The sequence below is a fragment of the Pholis gunnellus genome (genome assembly GCF_910591455.1).
Source record: "Pholis gunnellus genome assembly, chromosome: 5".
Lineage (NCBI taxonomy): Eukaryota > Metazoa > Chordata > Actinopteri > Perciformes > Pholidae > Pholis > Pholis gunnellus.
The window spans coordinates 2,279,929-2,293,266 of NC_136531.1; the positions used below are offsets into that span (position 1 = coordinate 2,279,929).

The 13,338-nt window shown below is 42.9% G+C and overlaps 2 protein-coding genes across 2 annotated transcripts in view; one reads left to right on the top strand and one right to left on the bottom strand.

The window, feature by feature from the left end:
* Positions 1-32: 32 nt before the first annotated feature.
* On the bottom strand, positions 33-6,738 carry stx10 (syntaxin 10). The gene is made up of 9 exons (XM_079158824.1): positions 6,687-6,738; positions 5,990-6,065; positions 5,282-5,375; positions 4,860-4,954; positions 4,694-4,756; positions 3,693-3,794; positions 2,875-2,981; positions 2,045-2,139; positions 33-1,731 (listed from the first exon to the last, which is right to left on the bottom strand). Exons 1-9 carry the CDS (start codon positions 6,719-6,721, stop codon positions 1,655-1,657), a joined length of 744 nt encoding a protein of 247 aa, XP_079014950.1. The 5' UTR covers positions 6,722-6,738; the 3' UTR covers positions 33-1,654.
* Positions 6,739-13,283: 6,545 nt separating this feature from the next.
* The window catches only part of ier2b (immediate early response 2b), a 1,587-nt gene continuing 1,532 nt past the window's right edge, over positions 13,284-13,338 (top strand). Inside the window, exon 1 of the mRNA XM_079159983.1 lies at positions 13,284-13,338. This exon is cut by the window's right edge and continues 1,532 nt beyond it. The gene's annotated coding sequence lies outside the window, so the exon portion shown is untranslated.

Sequence of the window (13,338 nt, forward strand, 5' to 3'; positions counted from 1 at the left end):
AGAGGAGGTCTACACATTTAAAAAACACAAAATCATGTTGAACAAGTTTAATGAAACTTTAAAACTCCAGAAAACAATCACGTTCTGTTCAGTTGTCAACAGCAGCCGAGTCACATGTGTCCTTCATGTATCTGGACGATGAGAAACATTCAGATCCTCAGAGCCTCAGATCCTCGTCCTCCAGCAGACGGTTACAAAGAAACGAGTCATCACACAGAGAGAAATACCGAAGAGACAAAGCTGCTCTCTGTGGTTTACAGGATGGAGAGATTCTGATCTCTGGAGTGCAGGTTCAGTCAAGACAAACAAAGAACTCAAATCAGCGTTTAGGGCCAGATGTGGACGGTGAAGCTCTCGTGATGCTCTCTCATACAGATGTGAAGTTACAGTATTATGCAGTCAAATCCAAACCAAAGAGCCAAACCGCCTGAGCATGACGGAGAACCCTCTACCTGCAGACCTCTGTTCTCTCAACAGGGACTCACGACGGGAGCGCTTCATTTGTGCTTGCAGACGTTTAATTAAAAGGAACGAGGGCTTGAATATGTGAAAGCACACTAAACACACAGGAACTACCGAGAGGATCAACACGCTCTGGCTGACAAAAGAAGAACCGTGGATCACACATCAAAACAGAAGTCTTTGTACATGAAGTCAAAGCGTTTAACTTTACATTCACACAGCGCTGTGACAGCGTCACCACACAGAGGCCTCCAGCAGAGGGAGCCGTCGGCCTGCACCGGGGCTCAGCTGCGGAGGCATCCTGCCCGGCAACCGCTCCCTCCTCATCATCACAAACCCATTCGCTCCGAGACGAGGCTCGTCTCTCGCCGCCCAGTGAGACGAACTAAAAGAATCCACCAATCGCGTGCTGAACGTCGGGCTGACCTGACTTCACCCCCCGAAGAGACGGACCGCGTGCGCCCGCTCGGCCACAGCGCCGAGAAGACGACCGGTGAGTCACAAACCTGCAGAGCAACAAAAGATTCTCCGACGACTCAACCGACGATGTAGGCACATAAACATACTGCACGTGTGCACGAGATACAAAAATATAGTTAAGGCAACACTGAACCCCCCCCCCCCCCACACACACACACATATCTTTCTTGATTGAACAGTTAATAATAAATTCATATTTATTTACTTTCTCTTCTGTAAAGTAAAACACTTGAACTACTGACTCAAACGTTTGGTTCTTTCATCGTCACTCAGAACTTCTGAGTGACGATGAAACGAAGTGCTGCGGCCGCATGTCGAGCCGCTGGGAGTACATTTAAAACATAGACGTATATCTTGATTTGCTTAACGTTTTTACAACATTTGTGTTTTTTAACCTGACGAGAGCTCCTGTCCTGACCCTCCACCGAGTACCGTCGTCTCCAACAATAAACCGGTGTGACGCACGTAATAACACCGGAGTCTCCTCGCTGTCCAGCTCCTCTGCTCTTCTCGTTTGTCCACTAGAATGATTAAAAGCAGAGAGGAGGAGGAGGAGGCTTCTCTCCTCACTTCAGTCTGCGGGTCACCAGCTTCTCCTCAGAGGGAAGGAAAGGGAGGAGGGGGGAGGAGGAGGAGGAGGAGGGGGGGGTCCATGTCCGTCCCGACAGGGAGGCGTCGCTGAACGTAGTCGAGGGGTCGGAGGTCGCCGGCCTCAGAGAGCGAAGAAGAGGATGAGGACCACGATCATGATGGCGACCAGCACGCCGATGGCACACCACTGTCTCCGACCTGAGGAGCAGCAGAGGACACTCAGGACCGGCTCACTGAAGCTGACAGCTGAAGACGTTCAACACGTTCATAAATATCTAAACTACGCCAGAAGACGAGTCCTTAAATGTACATATTGTGCAATCCACGGTTATTAATAACGAGCCTGGTACGGGGTGGTGAGGAGGTTTCTTTCGTGTGACTGGTTTAAAGACTTTAAGGACTTCATGGATTAAAGCAGACACGTTCTCATGAAGACAGATCAGCAACAAAGGTAACTGTGTGTGTGTGTGTGTGTGTGTGTGTGTGTGTGTGTGTGTGTATATAAACTCACTGCTGGTCATGTGAGACACCTTCTCCAGCTTCTTGAGGACCGAGTCCATCCGGGACGACGTCTGGTCCATCTCGTCCCCAAAGTCCCCCAACATGCTGAACACCATGAGGAGGAGCACACACACACACACACAAACACACACACACAATTAAACATCATTCACATGCACAAAACAGAACGTTCTAAAGGCCTCAGAGTGTTTCATTACCTCCATCAATATTACAGAGTTTGTTAAAATGAAGCTGAACTTGTAGAGTTTGTCCTGACCTGTGATTCTAACAGCTCTACTTCAGTTATTATGATTTCATACGTTTCCCAGAATTCCTTCTGTTAACTCAACACACACACAAGACGGCATCCCGTTGACGTTAAGAGACTCAATTATTATTTTCATTACTAATTCATCAGCTATTCTTTTGTGAGTTTCGTGACCATATTAGGAATGTGGAGGAGTGATGCCGCCCTAAAGCATCCCCTGCTTTATGGTCTGTGTGACTCTAAATGGACCATCATTTACTAAATGAACATCATGCTGTATTGAAGAAGACTTGAAACTAGAGATTGAGACCATAAACTCATGTTTACAATGTTTACTGAGGTAATAAATCAAGAGAGAAGTAGAGTCATTTTCTCATAGACTTCTATACAACCAGAGGAGTCGCCCCCTGGTGGACACTAGAGAGAATGCAGCTTTAACACGTGAAGCTTTGACTTCACTCGGCCGAACCGAAGGTTGACGCCTGGATGTCACATCTAATTGTTTTAGTGGAATTATGCATTGTGTGTGTGTGTGTGTGTGTGTGTGTGTGTGTGTGTGTGTGTGCACTCACACAGCCTGCTCGTCGAGCTCGTCCCCGATGCGTCCCGACATGTCTTTGAGGACTCTGATGCTGCCCGACACCAACTCCAGCTGCTCATCCTGCTCCTGCACGATCAGCTACACACACACACACACACACACACAATATTTCCGTCATTGAACCCCACAGGAAGCAGAAACAGAGGACTCCTCTCTGACACTGGAGCTGAGCTTCACAGCGAGATGCTGAGTCGTGTCTCACTTCATTCACAGCGTGATCAGAAGGCTGCGCTGTCTCTCTCCGTGATGGAGTCGTCCTCGTCTGCTAACGTCTCCTCGTACAGATGCTCTCATGTGGGAATTTACAAGACATCTTATTTCACAACTAAAGAAGTCACACAACACCATTACTGACGTGTATTAGCAACGTAGAGACAACCGGTCCTCTTTAATGTCTCTTAAGTTGAATTCTTTAGAGAATATGAAACCTCTCACTCAAACCCTTCTTCTTTCCCTTGTTCCTTCCTTCCTTCACTCATTTAACTCCTTCATGTAGTATTATATCAGTAGGGAGGGTGTCGTAAGGAGTGTATTGATACTAGCACTCTTATCGGTTCTTTTGATTATATCGTGATGGACGGCTGCTCCACCAACACGTTGATGTTCTGCTTGTTGGTCACATGTTGAGATGAACTGTTTCCTCTCTTACTTGTGAGGGTTTTATTTACGTCTCACTCCAGAACCTCTAAAGAACCGGGAGCAGAACCGCTAACTCCGGAACCGCATCAATACTCCGGTACTTTGCTCATCTCTAACCGCGCCTGGTTTCCTCAGTGCATCCCTCTCTACCTGCTGCTGCTCCTGTTGGTCCTGGACGTATCTGGAGTTAGCAGACACCAGATGAGCCTCAAGTCCTGTTGACCTGTCCTGTCCTGAAGGCGTCAGCAGAGCCTGGAGAGAGGGAGGGAGGAGAGGGAGGAGGAGAGGGAGGAGAGGGAGAGAGAGACACACACAGTTAATGGGGAACAAAGGAGTGTGTGTATTACAGTTGCAAACATCAGACCTGAGGTCAGAACACAGTGAGTTTTGTTTTGCTGGAGCTGATGTTCACGTCACATTCAAAATCACAAGACACAATATTTAGTTTCACTTTTCTGTACAAGACGGAAATGTGTCAAAGCGATGAGCCGAAGAACATCAGCCGAGTGAGACGAGATGAACTAAAGTAAGATCTGACGATGAGATGATGTATCTATATGTATCTATAAGTATCTATATGTATCTATAAGTATCTATAAGTATCTATATGTATCTATAAGTATCTATATGTATCTATAAGTATCTATATGTATCTATAAGTATCTATAAGTATCTATATGTATCTATATGTATCTATATGTATCTATATGTATCTATAAGTATCTATATGTATCTATACGTATCTATCTATATCTATATGTATCTCTATGTATCTATATGTATCTCTACGTATCTCTACGTATCTCTAAGTATCTATATGTATCTATATGTATCTATAAGTATCTATATGTATCTATACGTATCTATCTATATCTATATGTATCTCTATGTATCTATATGTATCTATAAGTATCTATATGTATCTCTACGTATCTATCTATATCTATATGTATCTATATGTATCTATACGTATCTATCTATATCTATATGTATCTCTATGTATCTATATGTATCTATATGTATGATCTATGATGAGTTCTCTGAAGATCAGATGATACAAAGTCTGTTTTTGAAACTCCGTCTGAGGGGGGAGTAGAGCTTATAACACACATATAACTCAAAGCAATGTTACTTATTACACATGAACCTACCTCTCTGTTCTTCTTCTCTGCCTGAGCCACAGCAGAAGGGCTGGACAGCTGATCCTTCATGTCCTGCGCACACACACACACACACACACACACACATTAATAATTAAACTAGCACACTTTGATATTTGACAACCTGTTAATAAATAATAAACGTGATGAGTTTCACCTGGACAGACTTCCTGGTCCGCTCCACAAAGCCTCTCCTCTCCTGAAGTTCTTCGTCTCCCAGTCTGAACTTCCCCGGGTTGGACTCCACGATACCTGAGCGGGTTAAGGAACCCGACTGCTGAACACGTCACCATGCATTCAGTAACAGCTGATGATGTGACAGATGTATTGCCTGAGTGGTGTACATGTACTGCAAACAATGTGTAGAGAAAAATGGAAGTTTTCTGACATTATTCTACTGAGAGGCTCTCTAGATATTTGTTTAATTATCAAACAAAGTAAAACCCGGTTTTACGTGATGAAACGGGAGGCGAGGGTGACACAAAGCCTCCGTTTGTTGTGTGTAAATGTTGTGTGTAAATATGTGAGGATACAGGTTGTGTGGAGGAGGGAGAGAGAGTGTTTCTGCTGAAAGGATACTGATGGTTTCACTGAGGTCCTCCAGGTCCCAGTCTATGGCCCGCAGACAGTTCCTCAGCTCATTGGCACTCCAGTCCAGCTCATCCCGGCTCACCTTCAGACCACAGAACACACTGTTAGCTTCACACGCGGTGTTTAAACTCACCACCTGTGTGTGGTGCTTCAGAGGTCTGAAAACCGGCTGTGAACTTGAACGTTTGAGCACATTTAATACAGATTTAAAGAGACAAATGTAACACCAACAATGTGATTAAAGATCTGTTGGCGAAGCGCACCATTACGTTACAGGAACGCTATTATTACTAGCTTACAGGTGAGGGATGTTTCCTCTCAAGCTAACGCACACGTTGTAAATATAATGTGAACATTACACAAGCAGCAGCCTGGGAAAGTAGTTTATTTCATCTGTTTTTTTAATTGTTTGTTGTGCAGAATGTTTATTTGTCACGTGTCTGCTTCTTCTCTGGTGTTTCATTCATTTTGCTGTTTAACCAGCTTCAGCTTCAGCTCTCTGTGGTTTTAAAATGCATCAATGAGTAAAAATAACATCGGTCTGAACGGTGGAAAGAACGTCCGCCTGCACGAGACTCTCAGCGGCTCGTAGCTCCAGGACAGAGATCTGTGCAGTGAGATATTATATAGTATATATTATAATATCTATATATATATATACACACACTGTGGTGGTGGTGTGGGGGGGTTGCTCACCTGTGTCCCATCCTGCAACAGTTCCTCCCATCTATCAAACAGGCCCCGGGCTCGAGACAGGGCCTTCTGCACCTCCCTGGAGAAAGAGACACACACACACACACACACACACACACACACACACACACACACACACACAGACACACACACACACAGACACACACACAGGCCCGCACACACACAGACAACACACACACAGACAGACAGACACAAACACACGCAAACACAGACACACACAGTTATCTAGTGTACTTCACCCTTCACCCAGACACCTGGCACTTTGTCTGTCCCCCCCCAACATGTCTCCTACAGCCACGCCCCTCGTTTAACCAAAACAAACAGCAGCTACATGTTAGCATCCTTTCTCTTAACTTCGCAGCGCCTCGCAAACTGCCTGACAGCGGAGTCCCAGCGCTGTACCGAGAGCCAGCTGTAAACACGAGATACTTCAGAGCGGAAGTGACTCTTTAATTAGTCAAAAACAAACGTCAACACACACACTGACCCCCTCAGCGCTGCTGGTAGCACCCGATGCTAGTTAGCTACAGCTAGCTTTAGCCTCAACTTCGCTCATGTAACTTTTATTTTTTTTAAGGAAAACATAACCTTCGCTTTCTTGTTAAGCTTTGAATGTGTAACGGCTTGAGTTAGCTCGAGATATCGGTGAGTTTCAGGTCTTAATGTGGACATTTCTCACCCCTTCACAACGAAAAACGGGTCCTCTGTCGACATGATGCTTACTTCCGCTTCCCTCTACGCGCATGCGCACTTGGCAGACAGAGCTCAAACCTTTTTCTTTTTTGTAATCAGAAATTGGTTTATTGCCAAGAACGTCACACACAACAAGGAAGTTAGCTATAATATCATATATACATTATAGAAATATATATATATAGTATCATATGTATATATATATATATAAAATGTCATGTGCATAACATTAAAACACTAGTAGTTTAAGATATAATAAAAAAATAGAAAATATGTATAAGATATATAACAATAGACACAAATGTTATAAAACATACACATAGTACGTGTGTTGACAGCCTTTATGTTAAATTATAAAATAGTTTCACATATTGCCCAACGTCCTCGAGGAAAACAAACTAAATTAGTTTTAATTAACGATATGAAAAAATGACAAATCTGCAAAGGTCATCCCAGATTTTATTGTATTTTTTGTGAAACTGTTTCTGAATATTTATCACAGAAAGAGCAGTTAGAGTTTATGTCTTTATTTCTATTATCTATGTAGTGATTGTGGTAATATTCATGAATAATTTAGCAAGGTCTGAGGTGACACACTGAAGTCTGTGACGGTCGTGTACATAACAGCGTTTTTAATATTATACACATTTATGGGTTCATGACACTTAAACTGTATAACACTGTCCACAGATTGACTACAAATTATTCATTTTCTTTTCCAGTTTGTTAAAGTTTGAAGAAAGTTGGTCAACATACCGGCTATAAATCAAATCTGTTAAAATAATAATGTTTTTGTTCTGGGTTGAAGGTAAAGAGACGATTTCAATCCTACAAAAACCGTGTCTCTTTGTAGTGATTTTGATTTTTTTGTAGTGATTTTAAGTCTCCTTGTAGTTGTTTTGTATCACATTGAGTCTGTTCATGATCTTTTTGTCTCTTTGCAGTCGTTTTATGTTTTTTTGTGGTCCTCTCTTCCTGGTTGGTTCATGTCTCTTTGAGGGACTTTTTTTTAGGTGAAGACCAGGGACCCCCCGGACCCTTTGGGCCCCTGGGCCTGTGCCTGGTAGTCCCAGTCGGTAGCCCATCCAGGGTCATAGGAAACATGTATTTCTTAAAATTCATCACTCTTCCACAGATCTAATTTAATCTGTTTGTCAATCAAAGGAAATGGAAATCTGACAGAGGAGAACAAATCCTCTGGACATCATGTAGCTCTCATAAAACATTAATCAGTGAAGGATTCACATAGACGGGCAGAGTGGATCAATGAGTGTTGCTGAAAAAAAAGGCACGCTCAGCAAATCCTCCAATTATACGCTCTTCCTTCACAGATCTCCTTCCTGTTCCACCCGTTTGTCTCTAATTCTCTCAATCCCACCCTTTCCTGTGCAGCTCCTTCCTTCCTGTCTTCGTCCTGTTTCCTCCCCTCCTCTCCTCCTTCACTCCACTTCCTGCCTTCCTGTCCTGTGAAAATTCACAGCCAGAGTTATAAAAGGTCACTCTTCAAACACACACTGAAGGAGTCAGAAATGTAACTCTAAATTAATTCAGATTTTCTGGTCTGGAATCCCCCCTCCTCAACGGTGAAGTTTAGCTTATTTCTTCAGTCAGAGGCTTTTGTTTTTGAGTATTTGTCCAGATCAAGACCTTCAGGGAACCCTGAAGGTCTCACATTTACTCTGCAGTACATCAACATGAGAATATGCACCACTTGATCACACTACTAGCTTCAATAATAGGAGATTAGGACCGCATTGTTGTCTAATCTGGTGGCCCTGGTGAAGAGAGGCCTCGTGTGAAAGTTGCATTTCAGTTGTTATTATACTCACGTGGTGCAGAATTCAAATTCAACTGTTGTTGAATGAAATGACCACAAACTAATGTGATGTAAGAGTACTGGTTGGTATCTGGAGCAACGTGTATCTCAATCTTTTGTAATTTAAGGCCCACTTCTGATCGTCAAGAAACATTCAGAGAACCAACTTCCCAAATGAAGGAGAAAATACCGCTTTATATATTCTCAACATTTATTTAATGTAATCTAACTATTCGTCAGTAGGCTGCCTCCACGGCCCACTAGAGGGCGCTGTGAGGCCCAGTGGTGAAGAATAGCTGCTCAAAACCTCAGCCACTCTTTATTAATGACCCTTTTAAAGTCAGTATCATCAGAAATATGAACATCTCAGCTACAGAAGTCTTCAAAGGAAACTTTAAATGTTGGATTAAAACTGCTAACAGCATCAAACGGTCTGGTTGTTTGTAGCTCACATTTAAACATGTGAATAGAGTCTCCGTCCTGGTGTTTGATGTTCTGTACATGAGCTCAGATAACAGAGTGTAGCTCCTAATGACTGTCTGGTGGAACGTTACGGTTACGTTAACGGTTTCTCCACCAAATACATGAATATGGACACCAAACACTGGGCTACTTGCTGATATATTCTCCTCACTCACTGACGGCACACGGACCTGGAAAGTCAATCTGTTTATTTTGAACTCTCCATCTTTGGTGGTTAATGTTCTTACAGCGTGACAAGCTATTGAGCAAATGAGTAGCATGAAAGGTTGATGATGAACGCTGTTTTGTTTCTGCCTGTTTTTGCTCCTGTGCTGGATTTAGCTTCTCCATCTGACCAACAGCAATGGAGAACACATTGTAGGCTCTGCAAGTGTGCCGGCACACAGTTCCCACTAACCTATTAGCCTACACACGACTGAAAATGATTCTGATTGGTTGTAAACATGTGAATTAACTTTCGAGTAGCTCAGCAGTGTAATTGGACCTGTGACACAGCAGCCTGTCGGGCCAGCAGACTAAACACCCGGCGACGGAACAAACCATCTGCTGCAGCGTTACAATCGTGCAGCGCATAACTTGTCAGGTATCATCCCTCACATCCGGGCTCAGTGTGGCACACTGTGGGACATGATGACACATAATGTCAAGTCCCAAATCTCAAATCTCTACATTATACGACAGCCTTTTATCCTCAGACCTTTAGGTCAGATAACAAAAAATAAGTTTGTATATGCAGGTTTATTTTAAAACACGGCAAAACCCTCTCAAAAATATGCGATAGATTACTTTCTCAGTGACGAGTATGTCTAATGTTTTGGAAAACAGGGTCAGTAAACCCTGAATAAAGGCCAATTGTAACTTTTCTGGGTGTTAATGGGTTTTTTTGTGCAGTGGGAAACGATCTCTAAATGTTTAGGTACTTTTTTCTTAAAACACCAAAAGATTATTATAATGTTCCCCTTATTGCGTCACTTGTTTAATCTCTGCTGCTCATCGACTGTCCGGCTCAGCTGACTGCAGATCTGCCTCAGTGGGAAGTTTCAGTCATTTTATAAAACACTGATGTCGAAAAGGAAAAATCTCCTCCGCTGGAACATAAAAAAGGTCTGAAATGAACCGAGGCACAACAAAAGAAAACTGGCCCAGAGTCAACAAGCAGGAGGAAACAGTCAGAGAAGTGTCGGGCTATAAATAGACACCCTGACCCATTCCCTACCGATGCCTTCATGTGCTCCTTGTAAAGATGACCTACTTTCATCTTTGGATTGTCACAAATACAACATGCTGCTAAATGCATTCAGTCCAGGATGATGAATTAAAAAAGGAGCTTCTACTTGGTTTGCTGTTGTTTTCTTTTTACAGGAGAAGTTACATGTACAGTAGCTGCTTTCAGAGGAGGAACACGTCATGACGTTAATTGGTAGCGAACGATGCCAGTGAAACACTACCAAAGACCCACGGACACACTCAGTCCTGTGAAACACTACCAAAGACCCACGGACACACTCAGTCCTGTGAAACACTACCAAAGACCCACGGACACACTCAGTCCTGTGAAACACTGTTCACATTTAAGATGTGGAGCTACTCACAACCAAAATATAGTATTATGAGACATTGTTGATAAAGAAATATTGATTGGAGCAGCTTTAAACTACACAACAATAATGTGACATCGTCACCAAAGAACTTGATGTTTACTGCGATTGATGAAACATCCTTAGAAACCTTAGAAATGAATGAAAACAAATGTTTTTTACAGAAATACATCTAAAAATAAAATGTTTAAATTATCTGTGAAAAATGGTCGGTATACACGATTGTAGGCGAGGAGCAAAAACTTGCAGGCACCCTGTTGTGGTGCTTTAAAGTCTCTTAAGCTGCGTTACAAACACCATAAGTTGTCATGTAATAGTTATATAATGTGAATTGTGGCAACAGTCTCCAAGCTCTCTGCCTGTTAAGTCATATTTTGGCAACTGGGTCATTTCCCAGTCCTACCCACCAGTGTTTGTACTACAGAGAGAAATACTGTAGGTCGTGAGTGAACCAGCAGGCCCCACCCTCTGGTCTGCACACATAGACACACACACACACAGTTACACACACACACACACACACACACACACACTCCACCGCCCAGTTGGCCTCGGGCAGAGGCAGCGTTAAGTGTAATCACACACATAACACTCTCACCATGGAGACCAGTCGGGTGCAGACCTGTGAAGTCATGTTTAGTTGTTTTTCTTTGCTTATGAACCGCTCGGCTCGCTGAACTTCACTCTGTTTGTGATTTGATTAAACAAATAAGTGAAAAATAACTCAGTTTATGTCTCGCACGTTCCCCTTTAATGCAGATGTGATGAGTGAGTGCATGTGAGGTTTTGGCCATATTTGCTTCATGATTAAAGCGTCTATGTTTGGTATTTCTGATTTGACAATCCAGCTTATGTAATTAAAATATGCAATTAAGGGTAAAACGCCCGGCTGGAATCTGATTTTGAAGCTGTTTTCATATGTTATAACATTTTAAGATGCTTTTCCAAACATCTCTGGGCAGCAGGTCCTTTTTTTTATTATTATGTCGTTTTTTAAACTTGAGCCTGCAGACGCAGTGTGACATCTTGGCATAAAGCTGCTCAGACATTTGGTGTCCATTACGGTGTTAAGTGTTTTCTGATGCTCGCGTCACGTGGGAGGGATCAGTAGTGTGGTTTCCATGGTCACGTCTGGCGTGTTTTTACAGCATCTGACAGCTCGGGGGGGCATCATGAACAATGAGTATCAATGAGAAGTGTCCATTAAAAAAAAAAATCCTAATAAAAGCTAAACCTAAAACATCGCAAATTAGTCCAACTTAGGTGTAGATCGGTGTGCAAAAATAAAATAATGTGCAAAACCAATTAGTCCAACATGTTCTTTTTTAATACAGTCGTAATGTATTGTGTTTAAAAAACATTTAAAAAACATTTCACATCATTAAAAGACAAGTAAGAAGGCCGACGGACCGCAGCGCGTAAATCTAAAATGTTTACAATTCCCATCTGCACTTGAAAGCCTCATCACGGTGCTCGCTGCCGTTTGACCTCAGTCGCGCGACTCTGCTTGGTAACCTCATTTTTTTTTTCACCGGTGACAACTCCATATATGGTGCAGAGATGACGCCATCGGCGCTGTGCCCGGGTGCACCGGGGAGAGGGAGGGCTGTGGTTGCGCGTTCGCGTCACGGCTTTTCCGCTGTGCGCGTCCTCAGGAGGAGGGGGAGGGTTGTGGGAGGGGGGGGGGTTTACTACCGGATAAACCATATATGGAGTCCGAGCGTGCGAATGAGTGACGTGGTGTGTTTGTGAGAAAGAGAGAGAGAGAAACTCCCGAGGGACCGGAGACACGTTTCCTTCTCCCACGTAGATCTCAAAGTGCTGCTGCTGCTTTTCAGCAGAATGTAAACAATGACCGTCATAATCTCACTCCACCTTTTCACTCCACATTCCCGCTCCTCATTCTCACTCCTCATTCTCACCCGGTGACTGTAACACTGCAACATTTCCCCAAACACCGCGCAGTAAATTGAACCACTTCCTTGTTATCGTGAAGGTCTATTTTAGGACATAAATGTGACTTCGTTGTAGAATCTCTCATATGAAAGAAAGTGTATTATCCTAAATAAACGGTACCTTACAATATATCATGTATCATAAAAACATGATTTTGTAGGTAATTAAATGTTTAAGTCACTTGATTTACAGAAACTATTTCAGAAAATTGTGTTTATCATCTCGACCTGTTGTCTTCTATAGAAATCCGTTGTTTGTTTGACACACCGAGCCTGTGAATGTAGCAGCTGGGTGTCTCTCCTGCAATGAAACATGCGCTATAAATGAGGTTTTGTCCGCTTGCTTGCGTCTAATAATCTTGATTTAAGCGTCATTTCATGGTGTAAATAACATACATTCATAGTCATCCTCATGTTTATGAAGCAAATAATGAAAAGAGGATGAAATAGAGGGGAGATAATAAACATAACACGAGTTTATCTAATGTAAGAAATGTAGCGAGAAACTACTTGCAGCAGAAGCAGATTATATAAATAATAAAAGAGTTCGACTGTGGGAAAAACGGTAGACGGAACAGATGGTGTGTGTGTGTGTGTGCGCGCGCTGCAGCTACAGCAGGTGTGGGCGGCGCCTGATTGTCACTTACTGAGGAATGAAGTCCATGTTACGTCAAAGAGGAAATAAAACGCCACCCTTCTACTTCTACGCTCTCATTTCTCTGAGTACCAGAACCGGCGAAGAGCTGAAAAACAGATTAGAAAATAGAAACTGAACTCAGGATTATA

What these genes read in the sequence shown, in the direction of transcription:
- stx10 (XM_079158824.1), bottom strand. Translation starts at nt 6,721, where the DNA reads ATGTCGACAGAGGACCCGTTTTTCGTTGTGAAGGG. An exon ending in GGACCTCAGTGAAACCATCA is followed by an intron (nt 4,955 to 5,281) that starts GTATCCTTTCAG and finishes TAACCCGCTCAG; the next exon opens with GTATCGTGGAGTCCAACCCG. An exon ending in GAGCTCGACGAGCAGGCTGT is followed by an intron (nt 2,140 to 2,874) that starts GTGAGTGCACAC and finishes CATGGTGTTCAG; the next exon opens with CATGTTGGGGGACTTTGGGG.